At 47.8% G+C, this 18,979-nt stretch overlaps 1 protein-coding gene across 11 annotated transcripts in view; it reads left to right on the top strand.

The window, feature by feature from the left end:
- MTSS1 (MTSS I-BAR domain containing 1) overlaps window positions 1–18,979 on the top strand; it is a 151,784-nt gene that overhangs the window by 129,506 nt on the left and 3,299 nt on the right. For 3 of the 11 annotated variants that reach the window (XM_036883039.2, XM_036883036.2, XM_057497757.1), the window contains 8 exons: window positions 6,003–6,160; window positions 7,332–7,439; window positions 8,625–8,722; window positions 10,976–11,186; window positions 14,888–15,007; window positions 15,821–16,015; window positions 17,229–17,402; window positions 17,770–17,932. In XM_036883039.2, coding sequence (XP_036738934.2) covers window positions 6,003–6,160; window positions 7,332–7,439; window positions 8,625–8,722; window positions 10,976–11,186; window positions 14,888–15,007; window positions 15,821–16,015; window positions 17,229–17,402; window positions 17,770–17,932 — 1,227 coding nt within the window. The remainder of the gene's footprint in view (window positions 1–6,002; window positions 6,161–7,331; window positions 7,440–8,624; window positions 8,723–10,975; window positions 11,187–14,887; window positions 15,008–15,820; window positions 16,016–17,228; window positions 17,403–17,769; window positions 17,933–18,979) is intronic. The other 8 variants (XM_036883043.2, XM_036883042.2, XM_036883049.2 and 5 more) reach the window with 5 other exon arrangements.

Genomic DNA, 18,979 nt, shown 5'->3' with positions numbered 1-18,979 from the left:
CTACTACCCAGAGTTAGCGTCACCCCCACAGGCTAAGGACTCAGTGCCATAGCACTGCCCCTGCCTGCTGCAGTCGCTAGCCGCAGTGGGGTCCTGAGCTACCCACACTTCTGCCTGGCCAGCCTCAGATTCAGGGCTTCCTGTGAATTCCTCTCAGGTTTGATAATTTCTTAGGACGACTCACAGAATTGAGGAAAGCACTATACTTAGAATCACCAGTTTATTATACAAATGAACACCCAGGTGAAGAGCTACATAGAGCGGCAAGGTGGGCTGGGGTGGGTGCAGAGCTTCCATGTCCTCCCCAGGGCGTACTGCCCTGCCATCGCCTCAGTGTACTCACCAACCAGGAAGCTTCCTGAAGCTTGCTGTTCAAGAATTTTTACCCAGGCTTCACTATGCAGGCATGATTGATCAAATTGTTGGCCACTGTTGATAGAACTCAAACCCCAGCCCCTTTCCCTCCTTGGAGGTAGGAGTTGGGGCTGAAAATTGAACCCTTCATTCTGTGGTTTTTGAAAGGCACCCACCCCCCATCCTGGTGACATGAGGGTTCTCTGAGCCACAGGTTGGCATGGAAGGTTCCTGGTTGTTCTCTGAGCTGTCTCTTCTTACTGTTTGCTTTGTTAAGCAAGCTGATTGCTCAGGGACCAGTGAATCCTGATGAGACTCCTACCTTTGGGGAAAGGATTATGGGGTTCTGTATTTCTGTTCATCAAAGAGGGCCTTGAACGGAAAGCTTATTATTAAAAAAAAACCCACTGCCCTGCTTACTGTCCCCTGCTGAGGTGTCCATTGTTAGAAGGACAGCTTCAGAGGTGCCGTGTGGATACTAATAGTGCATACACTTAACCAAGTGCCCACAACGGGCCAGGCATGGTGCTCTCAGTGCTTCATGTGAATGAATTCACTGGGTCTCACACAGCCTTGTGAGCTTGGTGCTGTTGCTGAATGTCACAGATGAGTGGAAACCGGCATAGCTCATTGAAAGAATTAACAGAAACTGAGTTTGTTTGAAGAATCTTAAGTCCAAAAGCCTCTAATCTTTCTTACCTCATAAAATCTATTTATCTTTTAATTTCTGGTGGCATTCACTTCTAGGAGTCAGTCAAAAGCTGCTGCAAGTTGTTAGGGTAGAGGACTTACACAGGGATAACAAGGGCAGCTGCTGTTTGGTGGGAGAAGGAAATTTTTTATTCCAAATTCTAATTTCCTGTCTCTCCTTGCATGTCCATTTCTGTGTTTATATCCCATACTTCAGTATTTAAAGCCCATATTTCATTGGTTCTAGGATGCCATCTATTGTAAGATGCACTTGTTTTCTGGACCACAAAAAAAGAAAAAAAAACATCTATTTACACTAGGACACACACCATTGATTATTAGACATCCCCTGATTCGCTGTGTATAAAAATGTGAAAAAAAACAGGCATCTTAGAATGAAATTTGGTATTTATGTGCATCGGAGCATGTGAAAGTCACTTTGCAGGATTCCAGTGGCTTCCCCATGTGTCTGTCTCAGGAAAAAGAGATGACTTTGGGTGATTTCCAGGGTGTTGTGCGTTTGCTCTTCCTGGTGGGAAAGTCCTTTGCCTGTGAATGGCACCTGGCTGGGTTCAGCCACGAGGCTCAGGTTGGGTTGCCTTGTGTGTGGATGGAGAGGCTGAGAGGTTCCAGATAGTGCTATTCACGCTTGACTGGCTGTTTAGTTGGGCTGTCACAGACGTAGAATGTTTAACTCTGGGCAGCTTGTTCTCAGGGTGTAGGTTTGCTGTGAGCATGAGGTACAGAGAATGTGGGCTTCTGAACAAGAACAACCTGATGGAGTCTGGCTGGACCCATTCCTAGCGTAGTGGCCCTGTGCAAGCCATTGGCCTCCCTTAGTCTCAGTTTCCTCCTCTGTCAAAAGGAGATATTAATTCCTGCCTTGAACGTTTATGTAAAGACTAAAGAAAATAAATGTAAATGTTTGGAAGATAGATCTTCATTTCTTTCCAGAAAGCCTGGTAAACTCTCCCTGATTAAAAAGAATCAAATCTTTTCTCTTTAGGGGTGTGGCTGTGATATGATGCACATTCATAGTGCTTTGCCCCCAGAACATTTTCTGCAAAGAGAATGATTATATTTCTCCTGGGGGAGAAAAGTCTCCTTGCTTTACTTCTTAAAATTATTCAGCATGAATAGAACCAAGACCTGGAAACTGGTGGTGAAAGAAAATTCTCAAGATGGAGGTGACTTAGATTTCACATAAAAAGTCACAAGCATTTTCTTTGCTGGGGAATTTTGCCTAGAAAGCCCATTTAAGGCACCCCTCCCTTCTTTCGGCTGCCTGGTGGTCCTGGAATTTGCTAGTGTTACAGTGTCAGGCTGTCTGAAGGCACGACAGTTGAGGCCAGTGGATCCACTCAGGTCATGTTATGTCAGCGCCTAATGTATTTGTAGACCTTTGAGTACCTGTCTTCTATGCTGAGTGGGAAGATACAGTGCTGAGCAGAAACATTCAAGGGACTTCCAGATCAGTAGGGGAGACTGACATCAGTGGAAGAACTGGAGAAATAAAGATGAAATTAGAACTGGGAGGAGTGTCATGAAGGACACATGTAAGGAACTTCTAAGATCAAGTAAGAGAACCCTAATCTGGTGAGACTTCACCAAGGGCTTTCCTGAAGGATCGCATCTGCAGGATGAACAGGCACTAGGCAGTGGTGAGGGGGGAGCCAGACCCCAGGGAAGGACCTCTGGAGTGGAGTGGAGAGGAGAGGAGAGGGAGGTAGAGGTCTAAGAAGCATGAGGGTGCAGCTGGGTGGGCTGACCCACGCTTGCCTTGCAGGGCAGGCCATGTTAAGGACATTGGGCTTTTCTTGACAGCAATGGGTGCTCTTAAAAATAAGCAATGATATTTACATTTTGAAAGTAATTTGGGGCTGCTCTTGGTAAGCTGGTCCAAATGCGATGGGGGTGACCTATTAGGGGCTGTTGAAGCTTTCCCAATGAAAGATCAAGGTAGCCCCATGAGGGTGCAGTCAAGTCCATGTGGGAGCTGGAGTAGCCAGGACCTTGCTGACGGAGTCAGGGATGGCTGTCCTCCTGTTCCTAATGGGAGGGAAATGAACTGGCTTTTGTATATTAAATCAGTGCTAATATAACTGAATTTGTGGACCTAAAAAGATTACTGTATCTTAAAGCCAGTGCATCAAACTGGGACATGGAATGATTTCTTACAGAGTTGTTTTTGTTTAAATATAATGATATGTTGTGTTAGTGACTTTAGGGACTAAATATTGTGTTTTTTAGGTTATGATGTATCCTGAATGGAAATGTACTCCCTATGACTATAATTATAGCAATCTTTACAGATTATACTTATTTTAGAATGCTACAATTTGAAAGTCCTTTAATTATAACATAATACATATTTAAAGTAACTTTGCCATAATTACAGAATAATTTAAATTTATATTTACCAGATTAGATAACACTTGGTTCTAGTCATTTTGCTTTTCTATGTAGGTATATTTTAAAAAGTCAGTGTTATTAATTGTAAGTAGTCATGTGGCCTTATAACTTTTGAAAGGAAGAGATACATTTTTCCAATTTCTTTTAATTACAGACTGATATTGAAAGAAATCGCTGCCATAATGAAGGCACATCCCAGTGGGTTTGTTCAAGCAGTGCACGTTTTAATGTAGCTCTCCCAGCCCCCCTTCACCCTCCTCCACTGAAGTTAAGAACATCTTGACAGCCCTCCATATTTGACTAGAAAATCATGGAGATGGCGAGATTTGAAGCAGGCCTCTAGGCCCGAAACCACCCCGCCTCCCCCAGTGGGGCCAGAGACTGTCCACGCTGTTTGCAGGTTGCAGAGAAACAGCATTGACAGCATTCTGGAGCTTCACTACCAGAGGGCTGTATCGTGTGTACACTCGGGGGAAGTGGATTCACCTGCACACGCCAGATTCCAAAGTAGAGGAAGGGAAAGCCCACAGTGTTCTCAGGGCCGGTGATGCCCCAGTCTTCCCTCCTGGCGCTGTGTCCAAGGACGGGAGGTACCCGTACCCTCCCCCCACACTTTCCAGAGAGAATGGGAGAAAGCTTTTACAGGTTTCCTGTCCGCTGGGAATGTGTGAAACCTAAGCTCCAATGGCCAGGTTAAGGTGTGGGACCACTCACCCGGCAGCCTGGTGGAAGAGGAACTAATAGAATTATCCTGAGCAGTAGATGCTGACTAAATGGAGGAATGGGAGAGTGGATAAACCTTGAAAATATGCTGAAACTTCACAGACAGTAGATTCTTACATAATATTGTGCCTCTCATGCATCTGCACTCATTTGACTAACACGACTTACATGTACCCAGTGTTCACTGTACTTTCCTCGCCATCTAACATGTTTTCAAAGGTGACCGTTGACTGCATACGATTTTCCTTTTATATGCCAACTTAGAATTTAATTCCTGCCTAAGAAAAGACTTTCCTTATTAAAATTCAACAATCTTTTCTGTTGGGATATTCTTGAAGCCCGACCACCTCTTGCTTCAGATTAAGCTTTCTCATCTGTTTAGGAGAGGAAATATAGAATACGTTCCTACATTCAAGGCAGTTTTCCGTGGCCCTTTTTCAAATCAAATAACGCATTGGCATTTTCTCTACATCACTCTTAAGCAGAAGGGTAAATGGTGACTGGGTAGGCCTCTTGCACAGGAGGCAGGTGGGATTCATTCATTCGGCTTGAGGCAGTAGGGCAGGGAAGAATGCCTCCACTGGAGAGGGGTCGGGCTGGGTGGGCTCTGTCCTGGTCCCACCTTTCCCTGAAAGACCCTGCATGAGTTCTTTCCCTCTTCTGGGCTTTGGCCTCCACTGAAACACAAGCAGGTCGGGTAATCCCTGTGGCCCCCTCCGTCGCTAACATTCTGTGTTTAAAATGGTTAAACATTTATTGAGCAGTTGCCATATACACACATGGCAGCATACTGGGGGCTGGGCTGGGAGAGTCCACATTCCTGCCCTGAAGGAGTTTGGACATTGTTTCTCTGGCTTGGTGACAGGTGAAGCTTCTGCTTGAGGAGCCTCGTGTGGAAGCTTGCAAGCTGGTCTCCTGGGTGGTCTCCCTCTTGTCCCCACCTGCAGATCAGATACGCACAGTCCCTCCCTCTGACACAGTGTCTGTCTGCCCGTATTTACCTTCTAGCATGCTCTGCAGCTGTAGTGAGAGCAGGTGTGAACAGTATGTAAAGAAGTGGGCCTGGCTGTGTTCTAATAAAACTTTATTTATAAAAGATAGTTTGCTGTCTGAATTCTAGAGTTGTTTAAAAGGTGAACATCCTGTCTTAAGCCCTAGAAACGGTTTCCTTCACTGACTACCAGGCTCAGCACCAACTCCACCTTCAATTTTTCACCCGCAGAGACCTGACTGTAGGTCTTTTTGTTACTGGGTTTGTTTTACAAGAAGAGCATTCAGGACTCTCCTCTGGGAAGTTAAACTGACTGCCAAGGATTCCCAGGGGCCCCCCAGAACTGGCAGAGCTGATGCTTGCCATCTTTGTCATCAGGGACAGAAACTTCTGTCCAACAGAGGCTCTTTGATTGAGGTTGACCCAACAAAGCCAGCTTGTGCCCATTTTTGGAAGCATCCACAGGCCCTCACCATCCCTTAGGCTCCTCAGAATGTTCTGAAAGGAAAGAATCCAGGTTGGCTGCCATGTCCTAGGGTTTTGTCGGTCGCAGGTTCTGTGGACTTGCACAAGGCAAGAGGACAAGTCAGGAGGGGTCACCCCAGGAAATTTTCTTTGTCCTGAGTAAGCCAAGATAAATGTGCCCTTTGGGCATTGAAAATTGGAAATGGCTAGAAAAACCTGGCCTTACATCTTTTCTGAGTATGAATAATTTTCTTATGTCCTAGAAAATTGTGGTTTCTACTCCAGCGAGGATGCAAGGGAGGAGGGGCATTTGTTCCACAAGTTGGTGTCTCAGCAAGCCACACCTGGGGCTTCGTTTTCTTTACAGGGAGAGGTGATATCCAGCCTCAGCTGGACAGCGCCCTCCAAGATGTCAACGATAAGTATCTCCTGTTGGAAGAAACAGAAAAGCAGGCAGTCCGGAAGGCTTTGATTGAAGAACGGGGCCGCTTCTGCACCTTCATCTCTATGCTGCGACCCGTGATTGTAAGCTAGTGGAGAGTTTGGAAGCTTAAATTGCCAGTTTGGAGGGGACACTCCTTCTTTATTTATCTATCATTGAGTCATTGGCAGTCTGCCGTGTGTCAGGAATCATGATGGGGAATCCCTCTGTAAACCAGTGATTCTTTGCCAGCTGCTGATGGCTGCATGGCCCACTCCTGTTCACAGTTCTTAGCACTGGCTGTTCCACTGACTTTCCTTAAGTCAAGAAAGCCTAGTAGAGTGGTTCTCAAAGTATGGTTCACAGGCCAGCAGCATCTCTTGGGGACTGGTTAGAAATGCAGGTTCTTGAGCCCAACCCAGATCTACTAAAGCCAAAACTCAGGGACTGAGGACCTCACCCAACCTTGAGGTGATTTTCAGACCCACTGGCCAACCTGACTACTGACCAGGGATCGTAGGGTCAGTAGGAAGAAGCCTCAGTGACTCAGTTCAGGCTTACATTGTGAGTTAACCACTTGCATGCCATAATTGAGAACTCTGAGAACTTCTGTTGAAGCCAAGAAGACACCAGCTCACTTCCCTCAGCCCTAGCAAAGTGCCCAAATGTGAGTTGTTCCTCTGAACATAGAATTTCCCCATGGTCATTCTTGCTTAGGCCCACAGTCCCAGCCTGGTACTTTGGTAAAGTGAATGACTGTTTCTTCCATATTCCCTTGTTCCTGTCTGTCTTGCCATTTATTAAGGTGGTGGATAAAAACAGGAAGGGAGGAGGGCAGTTAAGTTCTTTTGAGCATACACATGCTGTCAGAAAGATTTGCTGTCCAGTCTGGACCAAAAATCCAAATCATGTCATCTGTTGAAGCTGAGTGACTTCTGAGAAGGGCCTCAGCCTGTGGAGGTGGCTGTGCTGCAGGAACCCCTGAGAATCCTGAGCAGACCATCTGAGCAAGCCTTCTAGCCCCAGACCCTGCAAGGGAGGCCCACATGGTCACCTGGACTTGCTCCCACTGTATAGGGTGCACAGGTCACTTCATGATTATGGTAGACTTCTTTTTCCCAAAAGAAAACGCTAGTAGTAAAGGTGTACTAGTCTTGGGGTGCCTCTTCTGAAAAGTTGGAAGGATTAAGCAGTGACTCTAAGGAGAACAGTTGGATCACGACAATGAAATAACTCACTCATGATGATAACATGTTATGAATTACTTTCCTTCAGGAAGAAGAAATCTCAATGCTAGGGGAAATAACTCACCTTCAGACCATATCAGAGGATCTGAAGAGCCTGACCATGGACCCTCACAAACTGCCCTCTTCAAGTGAACAGGTAGGAGTAGTAAGTTAAGCACCCAGGAGAGCACACCAAAGAGATAAAGGTCTGAGGTCCTGAAGGTTCCTCTCGGCATTGTCCCATTTAAAATCACATCCCTGTTTCAAATTAAAATACTGTTCTAAGCTCTTTGCATAGATGTCCTCAGCTAATCCTGTTATCCCCATTCTATAGGTGCTGAGGCACTGGGAGATAAAGTTACTTAACCAGGTTCACCTAGTTAGTTAATGGAAGAACTGGGCTTTGCACCAAGCAGCCTAGAGCTGGTGGTCTTAACCACCATGTTCAACTACCCTCTAGACATAAATTCTCATAGGAACGTGACGGTGGTGTCTGGTCTTCATTTGTGAACTGTTCTCAATGAATTCCTCCTATTCTAACTAAGTAATGCATGAAGATCTTGCCTATGAAAAAGATGACTTTTTATGCTCATTCATTTGGTTCATGTGATATTAACACTATATTAAGTGGGAAGAGACTTGGGGGAGGAGCTGATGAATCACATGCTGGCTTTTTCCCTTTGTATAAAATCCTTACCACCTCCTTGGAGAGCCAACTCAGAAGATAAACTCTGCGAACTTATACTTTCCTATTCTATCAGTTGCTTTTATTAGACCATAGCATGCATGCATTCAGTCAATAAATAGACATTTACTGAGCATCTACTATACAAATGGGAGGTTGACGCCACACTCAAGTTGTTCTTTGTCAAGCAAGAGAGACAAATAGAAATAACTGAGAAAGAATTGCTTTTGTTTTTTTGATTCTGTCAAGTTGTAAAATACCAAGTCCTGGTCAGATAGGGTACAAGTGACCATTGAATATTAAGTGGCTAACAATAAAAGATCAACAAATCCTGAAACCATTATAATCTTTGAGATACTACAAGATGAAAATCCTGTAAATTCCAAACTTGGGTCTTATAAATTGTTAATCTGTCACTATAAATCTTTTTTTTTTTGACTGATATTTCATGGGTCCCCTTTGACCCCCAGATTAGTCATATTTTTTCTTAACAAAAGGATTTTGACATTAATGAATTGGTAGTATAGTTCAAAACATTTTCTGCTTTAGTGCTCACCCCTCAGTGAAGGTAGAAATTTGATGTTACAGGTTTTAAGATTTGACAGATAATGTTTCCCTTCTCAGCACCTCTCTTCTTCACCGGCTCTGTCCCCTTAGGTGATTTTGGACTTGAAAGGTTCTGATTACAGTTGGTCGTACCAGACACCACCCTCTTCCCCCAGTACCACCATGTCCCGAAAGTCAAGTGTCTGCAGGTAAGTGAAGTCAGGCTCTGCTACAGCTTTCGGGACACGGTATGTTCTTCATTCTAATGTACATAAGAGAGCCAGTCTTTACTTCTTAGAATGGTCTGTTTTAAGCAGGAAATGGTGATATGACGAACTGAAAGAATTCCCTAATGATTTTGGTCTTACTTTTTCGTCTCTGGGTTAGTTTTGGATCAGAAGGAAAGCCCCCAGTTACCTTAGACTGGTGGGCATAGCTTTCTCTCTCATTTGCACATTGTTGGGATTTGTCCCATTTTATGAATTCACTTTTGATTTTCCTTTTCTTACACAGACCAATCTTGTCATCACCAGAATAATGAAGGAAATAACAATGGCTTATGCCCTTAGTTCCTCCCAGATTTTTGTCTCAGGGTTTCATAAAGTAAATGGAATTCTTGCTGTATTTACCACCACCACTATCATCATCACCATCGTGCTGTTAACCACTACTGTTACCTACCGACACAGAGTCGATTGGAATAATTCATTCAGCTGCAAAACTGTTTGCTAACAGTTTTCTGTTAGAAGGCCATTCTTGGCTTGCTGACTGCAAAGTTTATTCTCTTGTTGAAGGATAGAAACTTTATCATACATCATTTCTCTTTCTTGGTACACTGGACCAGCATATCTCTTTCTTTGACTTCTCAAAGCCAAATGAATTTCCACTTCCCATGAAATAGGATTGAAAGTAAACAGCTGGATGGATCTGCTGAATCTGTGTATGGTTATTTCTGTGTACAAAGTTGTGTGTGTTTCATTGCATATTTGAGCTTGTACATATACTCTTGAGCAGCAAGTTCAGACGTAAGATGCTACATCCTGACATTCTGCATCCTGAAAGAGTTGGTTGGTTTCCTGTGATCTTTTGTGGGCTGTGCATGTATGACAAATCTGTTGTTTTTTGATAACTAAAAACTTTATCTCAACATAAAACAAAGCTGCATGAGTATCCTTTAGTTTCTGTGGAAGATGATGTTGCCCTGACAGCATCAGCTGTGAGCTCCTGGGGTGGAGCTGCGCTGAGCTCCCTGTCAGTCCCAGGTGCCCTCTTTTGGCTGACTGATGTCTGGGAGAGCAGAAGGCATAATGATCATGCCCAGCAGCAGTGATTTCCTCCAGCACACTCCCCAGTGTCTCTCGGAACATTTGCATCAAGTAATTGTCATGTAGAACATGACCCTTGACTGTCTTATTGGCTTCCCGTTTGACAGATTAGGAGCAGTGACCACAGACTTTCTAATCCCAGACCAGGTTGTTTTTTTCATCCCTTTCCATGCTTCTGCAGCTGCCCTTTATACATCAGCTCTGCTCATTTGGACCAGAGAGGGCTTTGTTCCATTCTCTGGTTTTCATAATCTGAATTACTGTACAGAATGTAGAATGCAGACAGAACCCCCTGAGAGTGTGTGTCATTTTCCAACATCCTGTATACTGTTCCATCTCAGAAACAAACAGTTTAGCGTTGATTGCCCATCATCACTGAAAGCTGCCTGCCTCTTGCCAGGTGTGCTGTTAACACCAGGCTCATGGATACTGTAACAGAGAAACATCTGTAATCAGAGTAAAGCCACTCATCAAAGTACTAACTTTAGTGGTAAATGGTAAAACACCTTGACAGAAATGCACTGAGTTGATTTGCTGCTGTTCTTTATGGCGGTTTTGAAGCAGACTCATGTAGGGTGCAAGCACCTTGAGAAGTCCATTGGCACCTGCGCTCTGGAAGCCCTGGTTGGCTGGGTTGGCCTCAGTCTCCTGGACCTGGATAGTCTGTCTGAGATAGACACTTGGCATATTCTAACCAGGGCCCATAGAAGCCTTAGTGCTTTCTGCTACAGTGTCCTGATTTCCTCAAGGAGATGAGCAGAGGAAGTTAGCCTCATCTCTTCATGCCCAGGCATTAGATTCCCTACCTTTGGTGGCAGGTGACATGGCAGAGTTGTGTAGTGCTCGACTTGGTAGCGTCACAGGCCTCCATGCTCAGGACGCTTCATTGCACCATTGGAGAGGTGCATCCTGGCGGCGAGTTTTTGCCCCTTTGCCCACATGGAAAAACCTCTTGTTTGCTAGCTTCGTGATCTGGTGTATTGAAAGCATGTCTTACCATTCACACTGCTTCTCTCTGGGAGGAGAACTGATTACGTTCTCCTCCCTCCTCTGCCCCCTTGTTTTCTGTTCCCCTCCTTCCCTTTACCTCTCCTTCCTCATCGCCATGCCCACCTCCCCCTTGCTTTCCCCCCACAGCAGCCTGAACAGCGTCAACAGCAGCGACTCACGGTCCAGCGGCTCCCACTCTCATTCTCCCAGCTCACATTACCGCTGCCGCAGCTCCAACCTGACCCAGCAGGCACCCGTGCGGCTGTCCAGCGTGTCCTCCCATGACTCGGGATTCATATCCCAGGACGCCTTCCAGTCCAAGTCACCGTCCCCCATGCCGCCAGAGGCTCCCAGCCAGGTAAGGGTGCCCTTGGCTCAAAGAGCAGCTATCATACTTGGTGCCAGCTGCCATCGATGGCTGGGGCCGCAGAGAGACGTTGGCTTGGACAGGCCACTGTCAAGAAACCCCTGGTTCAATTTCTCATCATCAGATGTGTTGCTCTGCAAACAGGAGAGAACTTGGGAAATTGGGTTTGAAGCCTGTCTCCCTGGTGGTGATGGTGAGTCACCACATTGATCTGGGGAGCCCTCACATGTAAGTAGATGGACTCAAAGAGGCTTGCCACTCTCTGGCGTCCCTTTCTGTGGCTGGCTTAGCACAATGCTGTGATTAATGGGCATTGCTTGATGTCACACCTCCAGCCCTATTTCTGGTCTCTGAACGATGGAGAGCCTGACATTGAACAGCACCTTGGAACCCTTCCTTGACACTCTCAGGTTCCTTTTATGAGTCTCTGTCCAGAATGGGCATGAATCATCAGAGCCTGTGCTGGGAGCTCTGTCATCATTTTGCTACTAAGAGCAGGGGAGGTGTTGCATCTCTTTCCACAACTGGGTTAGGTGGCGCTTGACCCAGCCCAGCTCAGTGCTTCTGGCTGGAGCAAAAGGCAGGAGCTGGGCAGGGCATGGGGACCCCTGCACCTGCTCCCCCCTCTGTCCTCTCTGCCGCTGTGCCAGGGGACTGGCCTTTCACTTTTTAAGTAAGAGGCATAACATGCAGGCACCAGGAAACAAGAACATCCTAGGTGCCCCACATTACCTCCTGCTGGGGAGCTTGGTGGCTTCAAGCCCATGTGTACATTTTGAGGCTGACCAAGACTTTGTTCCAAGATCCTTGGGACCTCCAGGGTCACGTGCTTGTCTTATTTATCTAGGTACCCAATTTATCCAGCAGTCACTGAATATCTCCTGGGCCTCGTCCTAGTACCTCCTGTATATGTTATCTGTTTAGTCCCTCCAGCTGCTACATACAGCAGTTACCACTATTTTGTTGTGGAAATGGTGTCTCAGATGTTACTCGTCCAAGTTGCACAATTATGTGACCTTTGGACCAGGGACCTGGAACAAGGGCTCTTGGCAGTGGGTCCAGAACCCTTTCTGCTCCACCTCAGCCATAAGGACCCCCTGGGAGAGTGTTTGGGGGAGAGGGGGTGGTATGTCATGAAGGTTACTCTCAGGGTAGTTCTCCCTTTGGCATTTTTCAGCTGCACCTGGAGGCTGTGGCCTGTCTTCCTGGGATAGAGATTCAATTTCAAATGGAGACACTCAGCCAGTAGTCGAGGCTTTAAGTTCTAATGTGCTTGTCCCAGCTTGGGTGCTTTGGCATGGTCTTCTAAAGTGTCACCCGCCTATCTCCATGTGTCCCCTGCTGTTTGTAGCACTAAACTACATCTGTGTGTCTTGTAAGCAGAATATGAATGGTTGAAAGGAAAGCAGGAATTTGCAACTCCTCAAAGGCGCAGCATAATTCTGTGTGTGTTTTTAATCAACTGACAGATTAACATAGTATTGTGTACTGACGCTCCTTTCTAAAAAAAAAAAAACAGACAGCGTGCTCCAGCCTTCCTGTCAAAGACTGCATGTGTGGATCAGGCTGAAACATGTGTTTTTGTCTCCAATAGTGTTGAGGGAAGCAGAAGGTGATGTGTTGGGATTTACTTAAATCTGAAAGCCAATGCCCAAGATATGCTTGGCTGGCAAATCTAGGGTAGTTTTAATAAGCTTGGGGATGTTGCAGAATCTATTTATACATAAAGGCATTACAGCTGCATATAATTATAAGGTAGACGGGAAATCTAAGGAAATTGCATAAGCCACTTAGGGCGGAAGAAGCGATCTCTTAAAGGCAGTAATATTACCTTTCTTCAGGGTAAAAGGAAGAGAACACACATCTATAAGGGGCAAGATCCCCTCATTTATTTCTCCCTCAGTTACATGTATACAGTGAATACCAAGTGACATATTCTGTCATTCTCCCATTTTCCTCCACTCTGGTCTTTCTAAATTGTGCCTTAGCCCACATATGCCCAGGAGTGGGACCGTGTTAACAGTGAGGGTCTCATCTTAGAACAGCTCATTCCGTCAAGGCAAGAGGTTCTTTAGAAAACATGAGCTAAAGTCAAAAGAAATACAAAGCTCTAGTCCTGGGGTGGTTTGATGGTTCTCTTTTCCAGTTGTGCTTGCGTTAGAGGAACCAAAATAAACAGTCCTGATGAATTGTGGGGAAACTGAGTTTTATTTACACTTTATTAAGCACTGCAGACATAGACATGCACATACATAGAAAGTCTCATTTTGTCTTCATGTGTTTAGATCTTTTTGATCCCTGTTCTAAAGATGATTGAGTTTCAGAGATTTAAGCCCACAGCTCCTCAACCTAAAAGTGGCAGAAACGTAACTTAAATCCACACCTTCAAACTTCAGATCCTGGGTTGCTAACCAACCACTGTGCCTGGGAAGCAGCCAGGGCGTCCACTGTGTAGCCTCTCCTGGCTTAGGCTCCGGGGAGCCCCACGCATGGCCGAGTGTCTTCTGGGATCCTTGCCCTTGCATGATGGGAAAGCTAAGCTCTGTCTCTTGGCAGGAACCTTTCTGTCTTTGGCGGGTACAAGGGGTGGACAGAAACATGAATCTGGCCTCCTTGACGGTTCATACAGGAACATATTACTAGATCCCAAAGGACTGGGTTTCTTAAACAAACGGGTGAGCCAGAGATTGCCATTAGTAATGAGAAAGATTAAATACCTGGGTGGGCCCAAAGTATACTACTCCAGGTGTCCCAGTTTACATGGAAGAGATGGTCAAAGTCACTCATCCGTTCAGTAATTTTGAGCACCTGCCATGTGCCAGGACAGGACTGGGAAGCTGAGGTGTAATGGTGAGCTAACTGGCACAGTCCCTGCCTTAGTCAAGTGCCAGGAGGCTGAGCCGGGAGCACATGCCCTGCTGCCCGGGAAGCTGGCTGAGACTGGTGCTTTACTAAAGATGGGCGCAAGGAGATGTTTTCCTAAGTTAGACCCCTTTTCTTAAGGTCCCAGATCTCAGCAGAGGCTCCTCCCTCCGGGCTGGCCAGCAGAAACATCGCGCTGACCATGTGCCATCACTGCCCCAAACCTCTGTCACTCCCCAGGCAGAGAAACCTAAAAACGTGTGATGTAAAGATGCAGCTTCGTGGCTGCAAACACCCTCGGGGATGCAGAAGCTGCATGTGACAAAGGGAAAGGCCAGGAATTGGGGCCATTCTGGGCAGACGTGGTGCAAAGCCCAAGCTGGGGGTCAGTCCTCATGCAGTAAAGAATTAATGCCTGTGATGTAAGAGGCGGGGCCTCCGCGGGAGCGGGCTTGGGGCCCAGGAAGAGTCACTGGAGAGAACACAGGGAGTCGCAGTGCCCTGCCCACACTCTCCTGGGCCAGGCGCACAGCCGTGCCTGACAGATTGCAGTCCTGGGGCATATAGTCTGGCAGGTCTGAGCCTCGCAGGGTCTCATGCTGCTTTTCAAGGGCTTGAAAGCCTCTGTGTGGGTGCAGCTATGGGGGAGAAATAACCCTAACCCTCTGCTTCTCTCATCCTTCTCTCTCCTGTGTATATGTCTGTCTCCCTTTCTGTGCGTGCCCTTCCCCTGCCCTGCTTTTATTTTTTATTACTGTCCTTTTGGTGGCGTGTGATCCGGTTTCTGTCGGTCCCCTCATGTGGCACCCCCCACCCCACCCCCGCTGCAGAACTCATCCAGCTCGGCCTCTTCTGAAGCCTCCGAAACCTGCCAGTCAGTGAGCGAGTGCAGCTCACCCACCTCGGTCAGCTCAGGCTCCACCATGGGCGCCTGGGCTTCCGCAGAGAAGGTGACTCGCCTTCCCCCTCCCCTCCCCTGCCTGCTGCTCTCCAGGAACCTGGAAACAAACGCTATGCCAAGAGTGGCCCCTGTTGGGGACAGAGGGAGGGACGAGGCAAGGGCTTTTACTCTGAGAGGGTGCCTGGCTCCGAAGCAGTCATCCCAGGGCCAAGGAAGGGGTGTGGGGAACCTGGAGGTGTGAAGGTCTCTTCCCAGGACAGTGTTGTATGCTCATCAGTGTCCCCCCTCCCCTCCCAAGCACCCCACCTACCGTGGCCTCCTTGTCACCATACCATTGGATGTGACATTTCACTTCGTCAAAGGCTGTGTGCTTTTCTGCCTTTTAGTTTGCAAACCCCCATCCCTTCACCCCATTTTGGAATCTGCTCCTGAACAGTGATGATTTCAGAAATCAAGAATGAACAGATTCAATTGATGCTTTAGGAGGTTTAAATTTGCATAATAAGATGAGCAAATCACTATCACCAAGAAATTAGACTTCGTAAAATAATCAAAAAACCATCAAAAACCACGACACAATTAAGGACACTGATCAGTGTCCAAACTGTTCACAAATGTGGATGAAATACATCCTTGACTGAATACTTACGTGGTGTCGGGTAAATGCGTGTTCTCTACACCTCGGCTCTTTTCTCTCGCTTCATGGATCGTTCATGAGCAGCAGAGCCCTGGTGCTTTATTTATAAATATACAAGTCTCCCCCACTTCCCGAAAGTCAGTGCCATCTTGTATCTCCACACTCATCCTGTTATATTAATTTTTTTTTCCTTTTCCCCTCTTTGTTTGTTTGTTTTGTTTCCAGTTGTCTAACGGGTTTTCTCACTATAGTTTATCAAGTGAGTCCCGTGTGGGGCCCGTGGGGGCAAGCCTTTCCCCTCATTGCCTGCCTGCCTCCCGCCTGCTCCCTCGGGTCACCTCTGTCCACCTTCCAGACTACGCTCATTATTACACCATTGGGCCCGGCATGTTCCCGTCATCTCAGATCCCTAGCTGGAAGGTTTGTGTCTCTCCTCCCCTCTCCCACCTCTGTGCTCACTCCTCCTCTGTCCCGTGACCCCCACCCTGGTTCCCCTTCACCCCCTCCCCTCCACACTCTGCCCTCTTCCCCGTAACACCTCTCCCTCCCTGAGTACTACCCCGGGAGAACCCGAGAGCAGCAGGCAGCTCCCAGGCACAAGTGTCCACACGTTGCTGAGCTGCGAGAGGCTCCCTTGAGGACTTGGCAGTTAGCCCGTTAGAGCGCAGCCTCAGATGTGGCCTTGCAGGGGTGCCAGTTCCGGAGCGGAAGCCCCAGTTCTGCCCTCCGGGGGGCCACCTGAGGGCGCCTGTTTCAGGGGCTGGGAGGGGCCGCCCTCCACCAGGTCACCCCAACTTTCCAGCTGAGTCCCTTTTGGGCCATGGTAACAGAACCATAACCCAAAATAGGTTTTGGCTTGACATGTTTTATCTTAAAAGTACACGCAGACTTTATTTTTAGTCTCAGTTGTTTTATATTAAAACATGTTAGCCTTAATATAAAACAAAGTTGTAGAATTACTTCGTAGCACATCCAGTTGATGGCAGGAGGGAATTCTACTCTGTTCTGAGAGGGGTTTCCCCCAGTTGAATAGTGGGCTCCTAGGCTGCCAGCATTTTGAGCAGGTCTTGACTTCACCCCTCTCCTTGTGGGCCCTTCAGGCGCCTCAAAGTCTTCCTACTGACTTCCCTTCCTCTGTGAGGACCTCGGGGCGCGTTCTGAAGCGCCGGCTTGGCCTCGGGGAGGGTGCTGGAGTTCCTTTAGTGCCCCCTTGTGGCCACTCCACTCAAGTGACGTCATTAAGCTGCCAGAAGAGAGAGGGTTCCTTCAGACATCAGAAGGGAGGCCTGGTCCCTGGGGATGTGCACGACCGGCTGGTGCCTGCAGACACCTTAGACAGACAGTCAGGTGCTAGGTGGCTGTTAACTAAGAGTCTCCCTACCTGCCTGGTTCTTGAGGGTTTTTAATCTTCGGGCAGATATGAGAAAGGGGAGGTACCCAGGAGGCCCCCAAAGGATTTTCCACTCCCTTCTTTTAGAGCCGGGCAAGGGCATATAAAGGGCCTGCTGGTCTCTCCCGCCTGAGCTCTCCCTCTGGGGATCAGCTGCTTTCTGTGGGCAGTTGTCTGGAGGGTTCTGCAGTCCTTCAAATGGAGGCAGAGGCCCAGGTGCCTGACCACACTTGTTCTACTTAGGACTGGGCCAAGCCAGGACCTTACGATCAGCCTCTGGTGAACACCCTGCAGCGCCGCAAGGAGAAGCGGGAGCCGGACCCCAGCGGAGGAGGACCCGCTGCTGCGGGCGGTGCACCTGCCACTGGCGAGGAAGCTCAGAGACCACGGAGCATGACTGTGTCAGCTCCCGCCAGGGTGATGCTCTTGTTCTTCAGTTGGTTGGGCACTTCTGGACCTGGTTGGTGGCCATATGCTAGCCAGCAGCTGGGGGCCTGGTCAGCCTTGCAGCTGGGGGCACCCAAGGCCTCTATCCCCAGCTCCCTGCTCGGTAGCATTTAGAAGGCTCCCAGGGAAAGCCTCTTATGGGAATCAGATGCACAGAACTTCTAGTCTCGGTAGGACCCAAGCAAGCCAATAGCCCAGGGCCCACAGACAGATGGTATTCATGGGAGCAGAATAGGAGTAATAGTGAGGCCCCCACTTGAAGAGGTGTGTGCAAAGGCTCTGGGACATCAGATGGGATTCGTGGCTTATTTGTGTATTTTTCTCTTCTAACCTTCAGCCTGGTGAAGAGATGGAGGCTTGTGAGGAACTGGCACTGGCCCTGTCCCGGGGCCTCCAGCTTGACACCCAGAGGAGCAGCCGGGACTCACTTCAGTGCTCTAGCGGCTACAGCACGCAGACTACCACCCCGTGCTGCTCCGAGGACACCATCCCCTCCCAAGGTACATGGTGCCTGGGGTTCTGGCTGGGCTGCCTGCACAGTGCCAGGTGAGGAGAAGGGGTGGTTCTCCAGCTGGGGGAGGCAGAGAGCAAGCAGAGAGTCCTGTTAACCACAGCGGAAGTCCTGGCAAGCCGCCCAGCTTCAGAGGCATTGTCATCATCTCGGAGTGCTTTGGAGAGCTGATCTGTAACTGTCAGGGCACCGCCATATAAGGAAGCGGCTGGACTGTTGCACCTTCTCTTGTGTCTCACCATCGGGATACAGGATTGTTCCCTATCTCAAACAGATGCTGTGAATGATAACATCATTTGTGTTTCAGCACTTTGTGCTAAACACTGTTTTCCTATTCAGTCTTTACAACCACTTGTGTAGTATTTTTTTATCCCCATTTTACCTATGTGGAAACTGAGGCTCAGTAATTTGCTCAAACTGATTGAACTAATAAGCAGGGCTGGCATTTGAACATGAGGTCTTTTAGAGTCTGAAGCCCAAGCTCTTCACTTAGTCTATCCAAATCCCCTGCCAACCCTGCCTGCCTCCCCCACCGTGCACACAAGCCAGCAAGATGGCAGTCCAGCTAGAACAGATCCACAGTGGTTGATCCCACCTATTTGTGGTGCTTTAGCCAAAGCCTCTACGATTAAGTAGGAGTCGATGGGGGGCCATTCTGCTGCCAGAGGACACTTGGCAATGTCTGGGAACGTTTTGGGTCGTCACAGCTGGAGGGGGGTGTACTGGCGTCTAGTAGGTGGCCAGGGATGCTGCTCTGCATCCTTTAATACACAGCATAGCTCCCCGCCCTACTACGAGAAAGGATTTATCTGGCCCAAAATGTCATTGGTCAGAAACCTGCTCTAAGACGTTGAAATTGTGAGCCTTCCTGTCCCGTGTGACCCCAGTCTTAGAGAGGAAGTGTGCCTGCCTCACAAACGGAATCTACCCGTCCTTGGGCTTATTGCCAGTAGCTTCATTCTTTTCCTAGCTCTAATCTAATGACATTAAATGAGGGAGATACTAAGGTCTGTGATGGTCCTTTGGAAGTTTGCTT

This window comes from Manis pentadactyla, chromosome 3 (genome assembly GCF_030020395.1).
Source record: "Manis pentadactyla isolate mManPen7 chromosome 3, mManPen7.hap1, whole genome shotgun sequence".
In the NCBI taxonomy this organism is placed as follows: Eukaryota; Metazoa; Chordata; class Mammalia; order Pholidota; family Manidae; genus Manis; species Manis pentadactyla.
This window is presented reverse-complemented; position numbering and strand designations above follow the sequence as displayed.